We start from the raw sequence: 14,766 nt of genomic DNA on the forward strand, positions 1-14,766 counted from the left end.
TTTGCTATTGAAATGAGTTGTCCACGGGCAGCTGGCAAGGGAATGAGAAACAAGGATGCAGGCTTTGGGGGCAGGATGCAGGTAAGCTCCCTGCTGCAAGTGGGCAAGGGATGGATGGCTTTGCATAACCAGAGCAGCAGAACCAGCACATGGCTGGAGCTTTGCTATCTCATTTACCAGTCCCCAGTGCACTCACAGAGCTGAAACTCTGTGCCACTCCACCCCAGGCAGTGACAGAGGGCAGGTCCTGGAGAGAACCTGCAGCTTTCCAGCCTTTCTAGGATGACCTGATAGCTTGCATGTCAGAGCCACTTGCAGCTCAGATCCACAAAGGGCCCAGAGTCAGGTTCAGCTTTTTTACTTCTTTTTGTTTCTCATTGTTAGTGTGCTTGAAAATGTGGTCAGAAGGTGCATGACATCTGCCAGTGATGGTGATAACCATTGCTTTCTTTCCGGGAGCCAGTGGTTAGCCCTAGAAAACTCTGGAGGGAGCTGAGAATCCCTCAGCCTGAAGGTGTTTGATCCAAAACTTTCCCTACTGCCAAAAAAAAAAAAAAAAAAAAAGAAAAAAAAAAAAAGAAGAAGGGCAACAACCTTTTTCTGCTCAGAGAGCATCCTGGGGCAAAAGCATACCCACCCATGAGGCTTCCCTGCTCTGTATAAACATTTGTGGAGTGGGAACCACATTCCGTATTTCCAGGTGGGTGTTCTGACCACAGTGCAAGAGAGCCCTTCCTTCACAATTAATATTCAAATGTTTCATACAAGGTGGAACAGCTCTCAAACTGTCTTGGTGGTTGGGACATGCTTCAGAGCAGTGGGTGATCTGCTTCAATCCCACTCTAGATGGAGCAGGGATGGGATGTGAACTTTTGGAACTTCCCCCTCATCTGGCAGCCTGATGAACCTTGTCTTTCGCTTCCTCTTCTACTCTTTCAAGTGCCTGCAAACAAAATATTTCATTTGCAGGGAGCAGGAGGATTTGTTTCCCTGCAGAAATGGTTTGCAGCCCTTTTTTTTTTTTATATAGAAAAAAGCTTATTTCAAATTACATTATTTTTGATGACTTTATTCTGCTGCCAGACTAAATCAGATATTTGCAGTTTCCTATGTCTTGCTCTGGCTGACAGCCGCCATTACAAAAAACAAATTGAATTCTTTTCTCCAGTCTGCAATTACTGGAATGTGGGCTTGCTACAGAGATGTCACACTACCTGTGTGTTGCCATGTGGCACCATTATTTCTTCACCTGTGTACTTCCTCTATCTTGGCATCACTCTCAGAGGTAGCAGTGCTTCTGGTGCATGAAGAGAGCTTTAGCTCTATAGCAAATGGAATGTTTTCCGTAACTGTGCCCATTGCCAATGTCTTTTGCTCTTCCTGAGCCCTGAGGAGAGAAGAAAGGGGATTGAGAGGAGCTGTTAGTCATAACTGCTGTGGAGATAACATCCTTTCATGTTTTTGAAGGGTCCCAAGGGCCTGGCCGTGGGACATGGTGGTTGCTATGCCAGACGGAAGAGGAATGGAGGCAGGTCACAGAGAGCTTCAGAGAGAGGACTTCCCTTAGAGAGAGGCAGCTCTACAAACTCTTGAGTGAAGATTTCCTGCCGGAGATCTGCAACATGATTGCACAGAAGGTGAGGAGACATGACATCCTGTTTACCTCTCTCTGACCACTTCCAAGAGCATGGACGCTTGCTGAGTGAAGAAGAGCTAAATCTGAGCAGCCTGTCAGCCTGCTCCCTGCACCTACAGCCTGCAAGTGTCATGGATGTTGGGGCTGTTGAGCTTGTGGATGGGGGGAAGACTCTCCCCCATGCAGTGGCAGTGCTAGAGTCGATGCTCGTGGATCTGGTTCTTGCACAGCAGCGTAGGTAGGGTGGCTGAAGGGGTTACTGTCTTCAGCCATGTTCTGTGGGCCTTTCCTGCTAGCAGGGGATCTCTGTGCTTTTGAACTGCTTCGATTTATAGCCTGGCTTTTCTATGCAAACTGCCTGTGATTCCACTTTTACTGCCGTTTCTTTCCTGGCTCTGCTGAAGGGGCAGACTTAGCTGTCCTAGCTAAGTCTGCTTTGAGCTGGTACATCAGAGCCCCAAAACTCTGAAGGGTGTTGTCCGTCAGCTGAACATTTCCAGGTGGGACAGATCTGGAAAGGGATCCTTTGGCTAGATGGCTCTGTAAAACAGGCTCTGCAGTCAGCGTGATGTTCTTGGATTGAGTTCAGTTTGCTTGTTTGCTACCCTTGTAAAGCTAATAGGGATTTCATGGTCACTTCTAGCCCTCAGAGTTTCTCCTGCCAGTGTCACCGATGTGCCCTAATTTCCTCCACTCTCTTTTTCCTTCCCTCAATTCTCAACCCTGTTTCAGGAGAAGCGTCTGCAGCGGACAGAGTTTTCTCCCAGGTGGATGTCTGACCATCAGCCCATCAAACCAATCAAGCAGGAGGTGAGGGGGGGTGCGAGGGGGAGGACGAAGGAGGGAGGCGAGAGCAGATGCCTCCTGGGGGAAGAAATAAACCACAGCATCGCCATTCAGTGGGAAGGAGTCGCTTGAAAGTGCCTGTGCTGAAAGAGAGATGGGTGGTAATGCCTGTCAAAGGCAGGCTGAACCCGGGGTTTCTATGGCGAGCAGGGAGGTGCTGCCCTCTGGATCGTAGAGGTAACCGGCCTCTCTCGCTGCAGACCCTGCTGCAGCTGCATATGGAAATCTGTGCTCAGTCTGGGGAATTCCACTTCAATGAAAGTGCTGGCACATTCGAGGCAGTTCAAAGAAAAGATGAAGAAGGATGAGAGGGCTAGAAGACCCGGCTTACAAAGAGAAATGACAGAAATTCAGCCAAGGGGAAAACGTGAGGCTGCAAACACATGAGGGTGTAGATAGTGTTGAGGGAGAGAATGACTGATGCAGTATGGAGCTGAGCTAGGAGGGGGTCAGCTGGAAATGGAAGTCACAATTTAGGCTACTTAAAGAAAGGCTTTCCATGCCTCCACACCCTCATCTCCTCCCTACCCCATCAGTGCAACAGCACTGCTGCTGCTTGAGGGTCTGTGCAGTGAACCAGACCCAGGAAAATGACTGGAGTTAAATATAACCTTTTTCTTTGGTCGGGGTTATTTTTAACATAGATCAGTTTTCCGATCCAGTTCACCACACAGCCCCTAACAGTCACGCCGTCACAGGCGGGGACACGGGGCCATGGAGGTGGGGGGTCTTTGAACTGGCAACTGCTACCCAAAGCAATCGGTCAGACAACACCAGATTAGCTTCGGAGGAAAAAATTGTCTCAATTCTATCAGGCTGGGGCATAATCTCTCACTGTAGTTGTAATGGAAACGTAGTTACCTGGTGTTCTGTCAAACTCTGGGAAATTAGGCTGCAGGGAATATGCCTTGTGAGCTAGAGTCAGGGGTTCCCCCAAAACAAAGGAGAAAGGTCCCCATGCAATAAATGTTATTACTTAGAAACAGATGAATAAAAGGAAGGAAGAACCTCTCATCATGCTGCAGATAAAAGCATGCCGAGAGGAAAATAAGACCCCAGTGATGGTCAGTTTGGGGCCAGAATTGCTCTCTGCAAAGCCCACCATGCAGGAAGCACAGGGACACGTGTTTGTTCACAGGCAGCAGAAATCCCAGAGGAGGAGGGGAGTGGGAAACACATGGAGTCTGAATGATGCTAATCAGTACCGCAGGTGCTCCAGGTCTGCAGCAGCAGAGGGCTGTTAATTGCTGCCTGTGGGCCAGTGAAATGTTTCCAGCGAGTAGGGGCCCTCCTGGCACCCGCTGTGCCAGGACACAGGGAGCCAGCCAGCGCCAGAGTGCTGATGCTCACACTGCTCCCCAGCGGGATGTGGTAGCCATCCCTGCCATGGGGCAGCCAGGGAAGGTGCCAGCATGTCTGATGGCTTGTTCCTCAAGCCAGGGTGGGCAGACAGCAAGCCTGGGGGAGAAAACCTCAAGCCCCAGTGCAGGTAACCTCTTTCTCCTGGCTGCTGCTTGAGTTGGAGATGTAACTGCTCCATGGGCTCCTGATCCTGCAGGGGATTTCTCAACAGGTGGTTCAGATTAGCTCCTCATTAAGAGCCTCCCGAGCAGCGCCCTCATTAGGAGAGCGCTGCGGAAATCTGAGCAGGGAAGGTTTGGCGGATGAGGGGCCAGGGCACTCAGGGCACCCGCGCCTTCTGGCCTTCTGCCCCTGAAGTCTGATACCCAGTGTCTGGAGAGCAGAGCTAAAGGGAGAAGTTTGGCTCTTTCAGAGTGCCAGGGCCAGGGGACAGCAGCGATGTTGTGTCCTGGAGTGCTCTCTGCCGGAGGGAAGGAGGCGGTGATGCCTTGGTCGCTGTGGTATTTATCCTCTGAGCGGGGAGGAAGCTGGAGAAGCATCCTTTTGCCACCTCCGTGGTCAGGAAGGAAGTTTTACTTGTGCTTGGTTCTTGCTTTTGTCGTTCCAGTAAGCGTCTTCTTCCACCAATCCAGTAGGAGTTTACTGGTTCATGTTTGTGTATTTTTTTAACCCTGAGTTGAGCACATTCATGGACTTAGGTGGGACACCAGGCAGAGGTGCCTCTGAAAATCAGGTTATTTCTGTGTCTGAAGTGTCTCAAAGAGCTCATGCAGCACTGTTGCTGCCCTGCAAGTGCTGCAGGAAGTGAGCGCAATTGTGGATGTCTACTGCGGTCCTTGGGGCTCACTACACTGTGTTTTTGCTTTCTGCTTTTCCCTTTTTTGCTTTCTAGATCTGGTAGGATGACACCCTCTCCCTTGTTTAAAAGTGCTGTGTTGAGGTCATATATGTGGTGTGTTGCTCTGGAGCATGCTGTGGATCCTGGGTCATGCCATTAAAGCATAGGGTGCTGAGTGTGCCCCGCAGGCTTGGAGAGGTCCTGGTGTGAGCAGTGCAGCTTGGATGTTGTGCTCCTGTTTCCATAGAGCATGAATGGTGGAAGTTGTATTAATCCACGGAAAGGGAAGGTCTCGCCTGTGTATCAGCAATCAAAAAAATCCTAACATGCCAGGCTGGCTTACATCTACTGGTTTGAGAAAATAAAGGCTGATGGTCACATCCTCATTAAAATATCTTGGCATACCAAGTTTGGTGGCTGGTTCCTGCTCACCTCTTTACTGCAGAACCTGACTCTTTTGGTTCCTATTGCAATTTAAGGATTTATCAAGAAAGTCAGAGGAAAACTGACAATGGTCAGGATCAGGTCTGAAAGGAAGTTGTTTGTAGCTTATGAGTAGCAATTCAGATGGCAGAGCTTTTGAGAAAGGGATATAAAAAGAATCAAAAGTGGAAATATAGAATCCAATTCTCTAGGTTCTTGACCTGTTGTCCTTGTCATAGCACAATCCTGGTGTTTGGATATTGATCAGGGAGGAAAGGTCTGAGAGACAACTGGAATAATCATTCCAAGGAGCTGAAAGGATTGCTTTATAAGAATACATTTAATCTAACTGTAGAAATGTGTGAGTTTGTCTAAGTGTCTGAGGAAGTCCATAAGGTAAAGGCTGGAATGTGACTCAAGAAAAGGCGAATTTATGTTCACCCAGAAGAGCATAACTAGGAATAACTGGCTGGAATGAGGGGTTGAGAAACAAACTTCAAACTGATTGTGAGGAGAAGCTGGCTAAACTCAAGGCACCAGAACTCACAGAATTACTTCCCTAGAAGAGGGATAGATGAGTGAAGTGATAACATTTTGACAAAGGTATAAAATGGAAAAGGTTCTGGTTCTGTCATGGTGAGATGAAGCTCTGGGTTTCACCTTAAAGAATCAGCACAGAATAGGTGGGTTTTATTGACCAATCCGTCCCTAAATGCAGGTTATGGTCCTAATTTTGTCAAGAGTCTCATGACCCTCTCTTGGACACTTCTCTGTGACTGTTGGTGGTTGAAGCATAATTCTCTTAATGTATTGTTTCTGCTGATGATCATGCATGGTGCTCATCTACAGAAAACTGGAGTGGGTGTTTGTAGGGCAGCACAGGGCTGTGTAGGGGAAGGGGAGGCAGAGAGGGAATGAATGTGCAGTGAAACCAGACAACATTTTTAGGCATTCATCAAAACACCCCCAGGTTCCCATTCCTGGGCAATGAAACAAGGACAAAATAGTAATCATGGTGCCAGATTTATTCTTTTTTCCCTGGGGATTAATAATGGACCTGGAGAAGTTGATGGTCTGAGCAGCAGCCAATGGACCCCGGCTGATTGCTAATCCTCAGGAAATGCCTTCTGCCTAAGTGGTGGTTGCTGGTTATTCCCTGAAAATGAAGTTGGAGCAAACTGTATGTACATTGTTCTTTTCCAGTTGATATTCCCTGCTGATAAGGCACACATATCTTGGTCACAAGGGTAGGAGTGGCTGGTGGATGACTGATACATTTGTCTTAGAACTAAATTAAGCTAATAAAGATAATTCCACACTTCCATATACATACCTTATACTTTACTGGAGAAATAGGAGCAGGCAGTCCCTGGTCTGGGAAACCTGCAGTCTTAAGTAGGATCAAACACAGCCTTGCAGCCTGCTGGCAGTGGGGAGGTGAGAAAGTGGGGCAATAAAGGGCCAGGTGTCCTTGAATGAGAGAACTGGTTTTGGGACCCAGCAGGAAAACTGTCCAAACAAACAAATGAGAGCCAGTTCAGGGGAGATTAGCACACAGAAATTTTGAACAGGAAAGGAAAACATTCCTAATGATACCTTGACACAAGGCTGTACCAGACGCTTTTCTTATTGAAGTATTCTGTGTTTTGCAGCAGAGACATGTTTGGCAAAGTAGTCCTTCTCACACAGTCAGAGCTCTGCTATCTGGAAGAGGTAGAGGTGTTGTGTAAGGGTGTCAACAGCCTGAATCCTTTGCCCAGAAGGGAAGAGAAATGTGCACGGTGCATCCCTGACAGAATGGCAGCTTGTGTAACCCATCGCTTCTCCTTCCATTGTCCTTGTATCAGTAGGATTTCATTGCTTGGCAGATAACTTCCCTTTCCATGTTGCTTTTCATCTAGGAAATCATACATACAAATCCTTTTTTCCCCCTTTTTTTTCCTCCCAGTCATTCATTGTAGGTGTGCTTTAATACCTCTTCCAAGTAAACCTGCCTCTGCTTGGCTTTCAGTGAGCCACCCCATTACAGTTTTTGGTGCATCATTCTGTTACAGGTAAACCCGAATGTGCTGAGCTCAATGGAGAAGCAGAGGCGCAGAGAGGAAGAGGAGGAGCGCCAAATCCTTATAGCAGTGCAGAAGAGGGAGCAGGAACAACTGCTAAAGGAGGAGAGGAAGAGGGAGATGGAGGAGAAGGTCAAAGCAGTGGAAGGTAACGTGCAGCCAGTGTGGAGCAGGAGTGGAAGCTTTCAAAGTAAAGACTGAGATCTTGAACTAAAGTCTGCCATTTGCATTCCTCCCCTGCCAGACTTACTAATGAGAATCTTTCCTTGCACTTGCCTCTGATAAATTGGTCTGACTGTAGTTTCTTTTCCTTTGTCTGTCCTCTCAGTGTTGGTGGCTGCTCCCTAGGGCACCCTTAGAATGTGTTGTTTTCTTCAAATCGTGCTAATTTTCTTCCTTGCCCCAGGTGTCAAATTTTTTTCTCCTGCTATTCATGTTTCTTAGTTCTGTCTCTCCACTTGCCTTCTCATGATTTCCCTGTGTGCAGGATTAGCTTGCTTTGCTCTCACTGGGATAGCATTTGGTTCTTTTGGCCCAATGCATGATGAAAGAATTCCTTTTGAGGAGAAAGGGAATGGGATAACATGGGAGTAGCAAGAGTAATAATTTTATATTGCTGCTGGCCCTACCAATAGGAGAACTAAAGATGAAGGGACCAGGCTGCATAGAGCACCAGAGGTGGCAGTTCCAGCTGTTAGTCTAAAATGTTTGTGGTTATGAATTAAATGTTGATTTAAGCTGTTCTGGAACAAACAGCCATGTTGTGTTAAATACATCAGATCAAGGCACAGAAAGCAGGCAGCAGGCAGTACATGTAGGTGTGGGTGTCAGAGCAAGCTCATTTCTGACCACCTTCTCTCTATTGGCCTCCCTTCTGGGGGATTCCCTTAGCTGCTGCTTTAGCCACAGTGACTGGCTGGGTTGTTGTAGCTCTACAGAAAGGCTGAACGTCCTCAGAAAACTGTGGCAATGTGGGGCAGTATCAGTATCATGAGTCCCAAAGTGGATAAAGAATCAGAAAAGGAAAAAAAAAATATTAACTCATGCAAACCTTGTAAACTTTCCAAAATGAAACAGTTTGCTACCAGATGTTTGGTAGGAGGCCAGATATTATCTAAGAATAGCTTCTTTTACCTGCTTACCTTTCTAACCATTAGAAAAAAACAGTTACTTCCTTGGCCTTCATGTATTCCTGGCTGCAAGTCCTAGCTAATCAGGTGCTTTAAATTGAAACTCATCCAGCTTCAATATCTGCCACAGATATCTGCTTCCCATGGAAAATTGCATATTCTTTGTGGTTTAATGCTTCATCTTTATAGACAAAATTAGTCTTGAAGTTCCACAAGAGTTGCAAAGATAAATGTTCCTGTAAAATGGCTTTATTTTGGTATAAGCCACTTCCTTTTCTGGGTAAATGCAATCATTACATCATTGGCTTCAAAGGCACCAGAGCCATGCAAAGAAACTGGCGTGAGGCTGAGCAGTAGCCTCTTTTAAGCCAAGTTAGCATACATTCTTGCTTTTATCGGCACAAGTGCTTTAATTTTGTTTTGTGCAGTTTCTTTCACTTAAAAGGGTTTAAACTCTTTTCTAGTCCATTTAGGCTTAGTCAGGAGAAGTCTTCTTTTAAGCTGGTGCATAAACTGTTTGCAAAGGCTATGTTGATTTGCTCTGTTAAATCACTACAATATTTTTTATCCCTAGAACCAGCAGCTCTCCAGGTAAAACTGGCTTCCTAATGATCCTTCCTTAGTGCCAAGCACACCCACCACTAACTAGCATTTGCTGTCATGACAGTTCTTATGATGGAGGGGAAATTATTTTAAAATTACATTGTTTTACTTGGTTCAGACTTGTTAAAACTGGACATCTGACAAGAGAAATTTTAGGGTAACAAAGATTTTCTTCTAATTTTCAGTCTGTTTGGAATATAATATTAATTTTATATGGCCTTCTGTAGAGCGGAGATGTGAAATATCTTCTCCGTGGTGAATTTCACCTTTTTCTAAGTTTTGGATAGTATTCCTGTTTTAACATCACATTCCTGTTTCCAGCCTGAGATTACACTTCTCCCAACTCCAACACACACCCCAGGCAGCAAGTTTCCTGCTGGGCCCATCTGTACTCTCCTGAATTTATAAGTTAAAACAGATTTCTAGATTTCTACCACAACATCAGGTTAGAGTTTCCCAGTTCTCTTTCCAGGTGCTACTTCAACATAATCTCTCACATATATGACTTTCTAGCGGGTTGAGGTACTTCTTAGGGCATTATTTAGATTTTGAAAGCTGCTGGGTAGAACTCGACCCAGGCAAGCAGTATAAAAATGAGCTCTGCCAGTGATCTTGAACATACTTTGTTAATCACTAGCTGTGGTAGAGGCTCCTGCTAATAATCCTAGCTGAGATCTGGTACCAGGGTGGCACTCCTTTTTTTTTACCAGGTTTCGATCCTTGGCGGTTATTGGTGGATTTCTAAAATCTACATGATCTTTACCTCTTGGCTGCTGTTGTCATGAGATTTTCCATTTGCTGCCCAAACAATCACTTCATGTTCTCCTCAGCTTTCTTACTTAGGCATCCATTGCAATGCCATCTAAGGATTGCAATGTTTTTGAAAGAAGCATGAATTCTGAACAGTGCTTGGACAGACTCAGATATTCTCCATTCCCTGAAATTGGATGTTGGACTTCTGGTCATGCAGTTCTGCTAGATTCTGTCAAACATCTTAGATGCAATTCCTATAATCCAAACTTCAGTGCTACCCTGAGTATTTTAACAAGAAATTTGGACTTTCTTTTACCAGTCTTTGGCATATCTGCCAATAAATGTCCCTACAAACACTCACCTCCATAGCTATTCCTACTTTCCTTGCGCTCTCAACCTCCATTCCAAATTTATTTCTGACTGATAGAGTAGGACTTCAATAAATATTTCTCCACCAGAGCTGGTATCTCTTCAGTAGTTGGCATTTTTCAAAGGCAGGGCCTCTGCTAGAGGGTGTTAGCCAAGTCTCCCTCATCTTTTTTTCACTCTGGGTGTTCCCTGGCATGGGCTGTTCCTGTGACATCTCTCCCTGAACATTACTTTCAGAGAATTCTGCTCCTACAGAAGGTTGGTCCAACCGCAGGTGTTTCACAAGTCAAATGAATTCAGATTTCCTATAAGAAAAAGGAAATGAGGTTCATAAGAACTCATAAACTTTCTATTATGAAGCAATCTGTTAGCCAGCTGTCTGGTTGCAAACCACAGGTTATATTACCAGTATTGCTTCTTCCTGTGCCTCACTTCTTTAAATGAAAGCTGTCCCAGTGGCCCTCGTGTGTGGCAACTTGCTGGCTCTGGCTGCTGGCCATGAAGACCTACCTGAGCAATCTTCGCAAAGCCAGCCATGGAAGATAATAATAACCCCAGGTACTCATTGCCACTCAGCTGGTAGGACTTCCCTCCCTCAGCACTGCTCTTCATCCCATTCTGTGCAAAGGCAGCTGCCTCAAGTTCAACTGCCTGAAATGAAGCCCCTAAAGGAAGATAACAACAAGCCAGCTCTTTCCACAGTGCTGAGCTGTGCCTAGGGCTGGTTGAACTTCCCTCTTTGTGCCACTCCATTTCTGGAAGTTGCTTAAGGCAGCACTTGTGTCACAGTGGTGCTTCAGAATGGGTGATTGTAACCAAGGGAGGATGATGAGGCGTATTGATGATGCACTGTATTCTCACCTCACCTGCTCCTGTGCTGTTGCTGCTTTTTCTGAAACAACACTGGAGCTCTTGAGAGCTCAGGGGCACCTTCTGTTTCCCTGCAAAATGTGGGCAAAGTGTGCTGAATGGTTTTTCATGTCTTTCCACTGCAGAACGAGCCAGGAGGAGGAAGCTTCGTGAAGAGCGGGCCTGGCTGCTGGCACAGGGGAAGGAGCTTCCCCCTGAGCTTTCCCACTTGGATCCCAGTTCCCCTGCCAGGGAAGAGCGAAGGACCAAGGACATGTGAGTACACAATGGGGCATTGCAGCACACAAGTGTATTGAAGCAGAGTAAGTATGGCAAGGAGAGGAGTGTGATCATTCACAGGAATGCAGAGGGAGAAGTGAGGTTGGAGAACAGTGAGAGGAACAAGCTGAGAAACATGTGGGTTTGGCCCATATGAGAGGAGTGTTTGTGAGGAGGCCCATTGGCCAGCATTATGGCGCTGCATGGATGGACGAGGAGATGAAGTACAGAGCATGTCTTGTCTATCCTCAGTCTGCATATTCACTGTGGTGTTTCCCATTACAGCTTTGAACTGGACGATGAGTTCACAGCCATGTACAAAGGTTAGTCCCACCCCAGCTTTCTCAAAATGAAATATTTCTCTGTGTGTGTGCGTGTAACCATGCACCTTTCTCTTGCTACCGCCAGTTCTAGATGTGGTGAAGGCTCACAAGGACTCTTGGCCCTTCTTGGAGCCCGTTGATGAATCATATGCTCCCAACTACTATCAGATCATTAAGGTATGGAAAGTGGCCCAGCCATCTTGACTGATGCACTTGGTTGACTGGGATGAAGTTTTTTGGAAATGTTTTGAAGTTTGATGGGCTGTATTACTCTCACAGTCGATCTCCATGATTCTGGCAGTCCCTTCTAGCCTTACAAATCAAGAAAACCAAAGATGGATGGCTGCCTCTCTGGAGAGCATCCTCCGCTGCCCATGTCCTCTCTGAGCTCTAACTTTGTAAGCTCCACTATGTTTTCTGTAACTGAAAGGAAATTTGGTTCTATTCCAGGCTCCCATGGATATATCTAGCATGGAGAAGAAGTTGAATGGAGGTCAGTACTGCACCAAGGATGAATTTGTGGGTGATATGAAGACCATGTTCAGGAACTGTCTTAAGTACAACGGTGAAGGCAGTGGTAAGAGCAGTAAGATGTTAAATTTGTCTATTTGCAGTGCTCAGCCAAAGCAAGCAGTGCCCTCTTCCTCCCCACCAGTACTTGATTTGTGATTATTCTCTTTCAAATTATTTTTGGAAGACCAGATAAAATGGTAATAATTACTGAGACCTACATTGGGTTTTAGTGAGGCTTTTAGCACCGTTCATGCTGAATTGGGGCATGGCATACTAAGCATGGCATGCTGGTAGATGGTGAAGGCAGAACACACAAAGAGAGGAGAGTGTTTCTTTCTGAGCTCATTCCTTCATGTGTTTATGTGTGCCCCTTTTCCTCATACTAATACAGACTTTGAAAAACATTGGAGTCTGGTTAACTCCCAGTGTTTGTTGAGTACCACAGGAAAGTGAGGAGTGAACCATGCCTGTCCTTTGGGTGGAAAATGTAGTTTTTAGGTTCCTTGGCTATTGAAGGAACAACATGGGAAATCCTGGCTTTAATTGGCATGCCAATTAAAAGTCTATGTGTTGCTTAGATAAGAAATCAATTCCCATATGGTGGGTTGTCACTGCACACTGTCTCACCAGCAACACCTGGTGAGAAAGGGAGAGCAACATTAAGAACAAATCAGCTTGCTACTGTTGGCTGCAAATAAAAGCATACCTGCACTGCCACTGGGAGAGCTCTGTTCCTCAAGGAACTTCAGGGTTAGTTTAGTGGAAACAACTGGAAAGTCACTTGCTTCAAGGCCTTGTTACCAACACCTCTCACATGTCTTTTCCTTCCTATCCACTCAACAAAAAGTAAAAGCTCATCTCAGCAGAACTGTCCAATAGAAATGATGCAGTGGGGACGCTGGTGTTGGCAATAGCTTTAGTGCCTGGGTCAACAAGTGCTTTGGAAACGACACAGATAAATGTGTTTGCTGATTTTCGTCTATCTTGTGGCCCACAGCAGAGATCTGAACGAGTCCAAGAAAAGCCTCTGAAAGTAATCAAATAGCATTGCTGGAAGCTCACATTTCTTCTCTCAGCACTCCTGCTGGCTAACTGTGCAGGTCACACATCTCTGTGAGCAGAGGTGGTGCTCTCCTAATGTAATTCTTGGCACTAGGCTGGAACACTGAGTTAATGCTGACTCTGCAGGCCATGCTGCCAGTGGTACTTTGTCATGCCTGTGTGCCTGTCCTCTGGTGGGGTTACTGAACAGAACTGATGCTGTGCTGCTTATGCAGTTTAGGAGCCAAAGCCAACTAGTTAGAAACTAAAGTCTTCCTTGGAGAAACTTGGCAGAGGGGAGATGATTTATCCAATGTTGCATAATTGCTTAATTGCTTCTCTCTATGAGTCTCTGACGTTCTTGAGGGTTTTTGACTGCAGAATATACAAAGATGGCTTACAACTTGGAGAGGTGTTTCCACCGAGCGATGATGAAGCACTTCCCTGGGGAAGAGGGAGACACAGATGAGGAGTTTTGGATCAGAGAGGATGGGAGACGAGAGAAGAGAAGCCGGAGGACCGGCCGCTCCAGCACAGGCAGTGTGTGGACTCGATCACGAGACCCAGATGGGCCTGGCAAGAGACAGCAACGCCTGGAAAATGGAGGAAAACCTCCACCATATCGAGCTACTTCCAGGGCTCCTGCTTCTTCCTCTTCTTCCTCTTCCTCCTCCTTCTCCTCGTCCTCTGTAGATGACCCAGGTGGCAACCCCATGCAGACTGCTCGAGAAGTGGGCCCTTCCAGTGGGCGAGGCTTCCCCCGCTCCCTGCAGTACGGCGGCATGCCCAGCCCTGTGCCACATCCTGGACAGATGGTGAGGAGCAGTTCCTGCTGTCCTTTGCCCATCAGGACAAGGGAGAGAAGGAAGGAGGGTGGGGAGGGAAGGGGGAATGAAACTTCCTACCATGAAACCTTAGTGCATGTCAGGAACCTTTTCCCAGAGATAAAGGGTGAGAGCTATGGTTCCTCCAAGTGAAACTTTTCAACCCTTAGATTTAAACTGGTGAAATTTAAGTTTTTGCCACATTAGGTGGGGGTAATCTCCTAATGTTTCCCATGGCTGGCATGTCCCACTGTAGACTTGCACAAGCTGATTCCCCCAGTTCTCTTCTCTCCTTGGAGATTAACCCCAGTGTGCATGGAAAGCTGTAACATTTCTTCCCTTATCCCCCAGTTTATGGAGCTCAACAATCTGGTCTTCTTTTGTCTCAATTGTTTACAGATGCCTGGTAACTTTGTGCCATCTGTGTACTACTGCATTTAGTGCTTGATTATTTACAAAAGCTGTAAACGAAATCAAACAAAGGCCACCCTGGACTGCAGCAGTGACCTATCTTTAGCCCAGTGTTTCTTCTCTGAATGCCACCTCTCTTCTGCCTCCCTTCTGAGCCATTCCTTACCCATCCTTCACTGCCTTTTCCATTTTAACCAGTGATGGCTTGTGGTGTGGTGTATCTGCTGTTCTCCTGAGGTCTGGGCTATCCGTTGTCCTTAGAGATCAAACAAAATTTTTAGAGCGATTCTTGTGCTGCAGATAGTGGGAGGTAGTAGGAGAGCTGGAGGCATTGAGTATTTTGAAGGAAATCCAGCACATTCCCTGTTGTCTTCGTGCTTCCATGCTCTTGTGGTCCATTCCTCTTCTTGAAGCAAACCACTGCCCCCTCCAGTCTTCTTTCTTGCTCCCCAGTATTGGGTGGCAAGTGAGTGTATTGCAAACTTTAGTTCAGGGGTGGGTGG

The 14,766-nt window shown here is 46.4% G+C and overlaps 1 protein-coding gene across 4 annotated transcripts in view; it reads left to right on the forward strand.

Annotated features, from left to right (window-relative positions):
• The window catches only part of CECR2 (CECR2 histone acetyl-lysine reader), a 99,562-nt gene that overhangs the window by 71,639 nt on the left and 13,157 nt on the right, over positions 1 to 14,766 (forward strand). For 3 of the 4 annotated variants that reach the window (XM_085570010.1, XM_085570007.1, XM_085570009.1), the window contains exons 7-14: positions 1,468 to 1,637; positions 2,369 to 2,446; positions 7,160 to 7,316; positions 11,019 to 11,148; positions 11,437 to 11,474; positions 11,560 to 11,651; positions 11,925 to 12,051; positions 13,410 to 13,843. In XM_085570010.1, the coding sequence (XP_085426136.1) occupies positions 1,468 to 1,637; positions 2,369 to 2,446; positions 7,160 to 7,316; positions 11,019 to 11,148; positions 11,437 to 11,474; positions 11,560 to 11,651; positions 11,925 to 12,051; positions 13,410 to 13,843 (1,226 nt within the window). The remainder of the gene's footprint in view (positions 1 to 1,467; positions 1,638 to 2,368; positions 2,447 to 7,159; positions 7,317 to 11,018; positions 11,149 to 11,436; positions 11,475 to 11,559; positions 11,652 to 11,924; positions 12,052 to 13,409; positions 13,844 to 14,766) is intronic. The other variant, XM_085570008.1, reaches the window with a different exon arrangement.

Source organism: Lonchura striata, chromosome 1A (assembly GCF_050655825.1).
Source record: "Lonchura striata isolate lonStrDom1 chromosome 1A, ASM5065582v1, whole genome shotgun sequence".
NCBI classification, from domain to species: domain Eukaryota; kingdom Metazoa; phylum Chordata; class Aves; order Passeriformes; family Estrildidae; genus Lonchura; species Lonchura striata.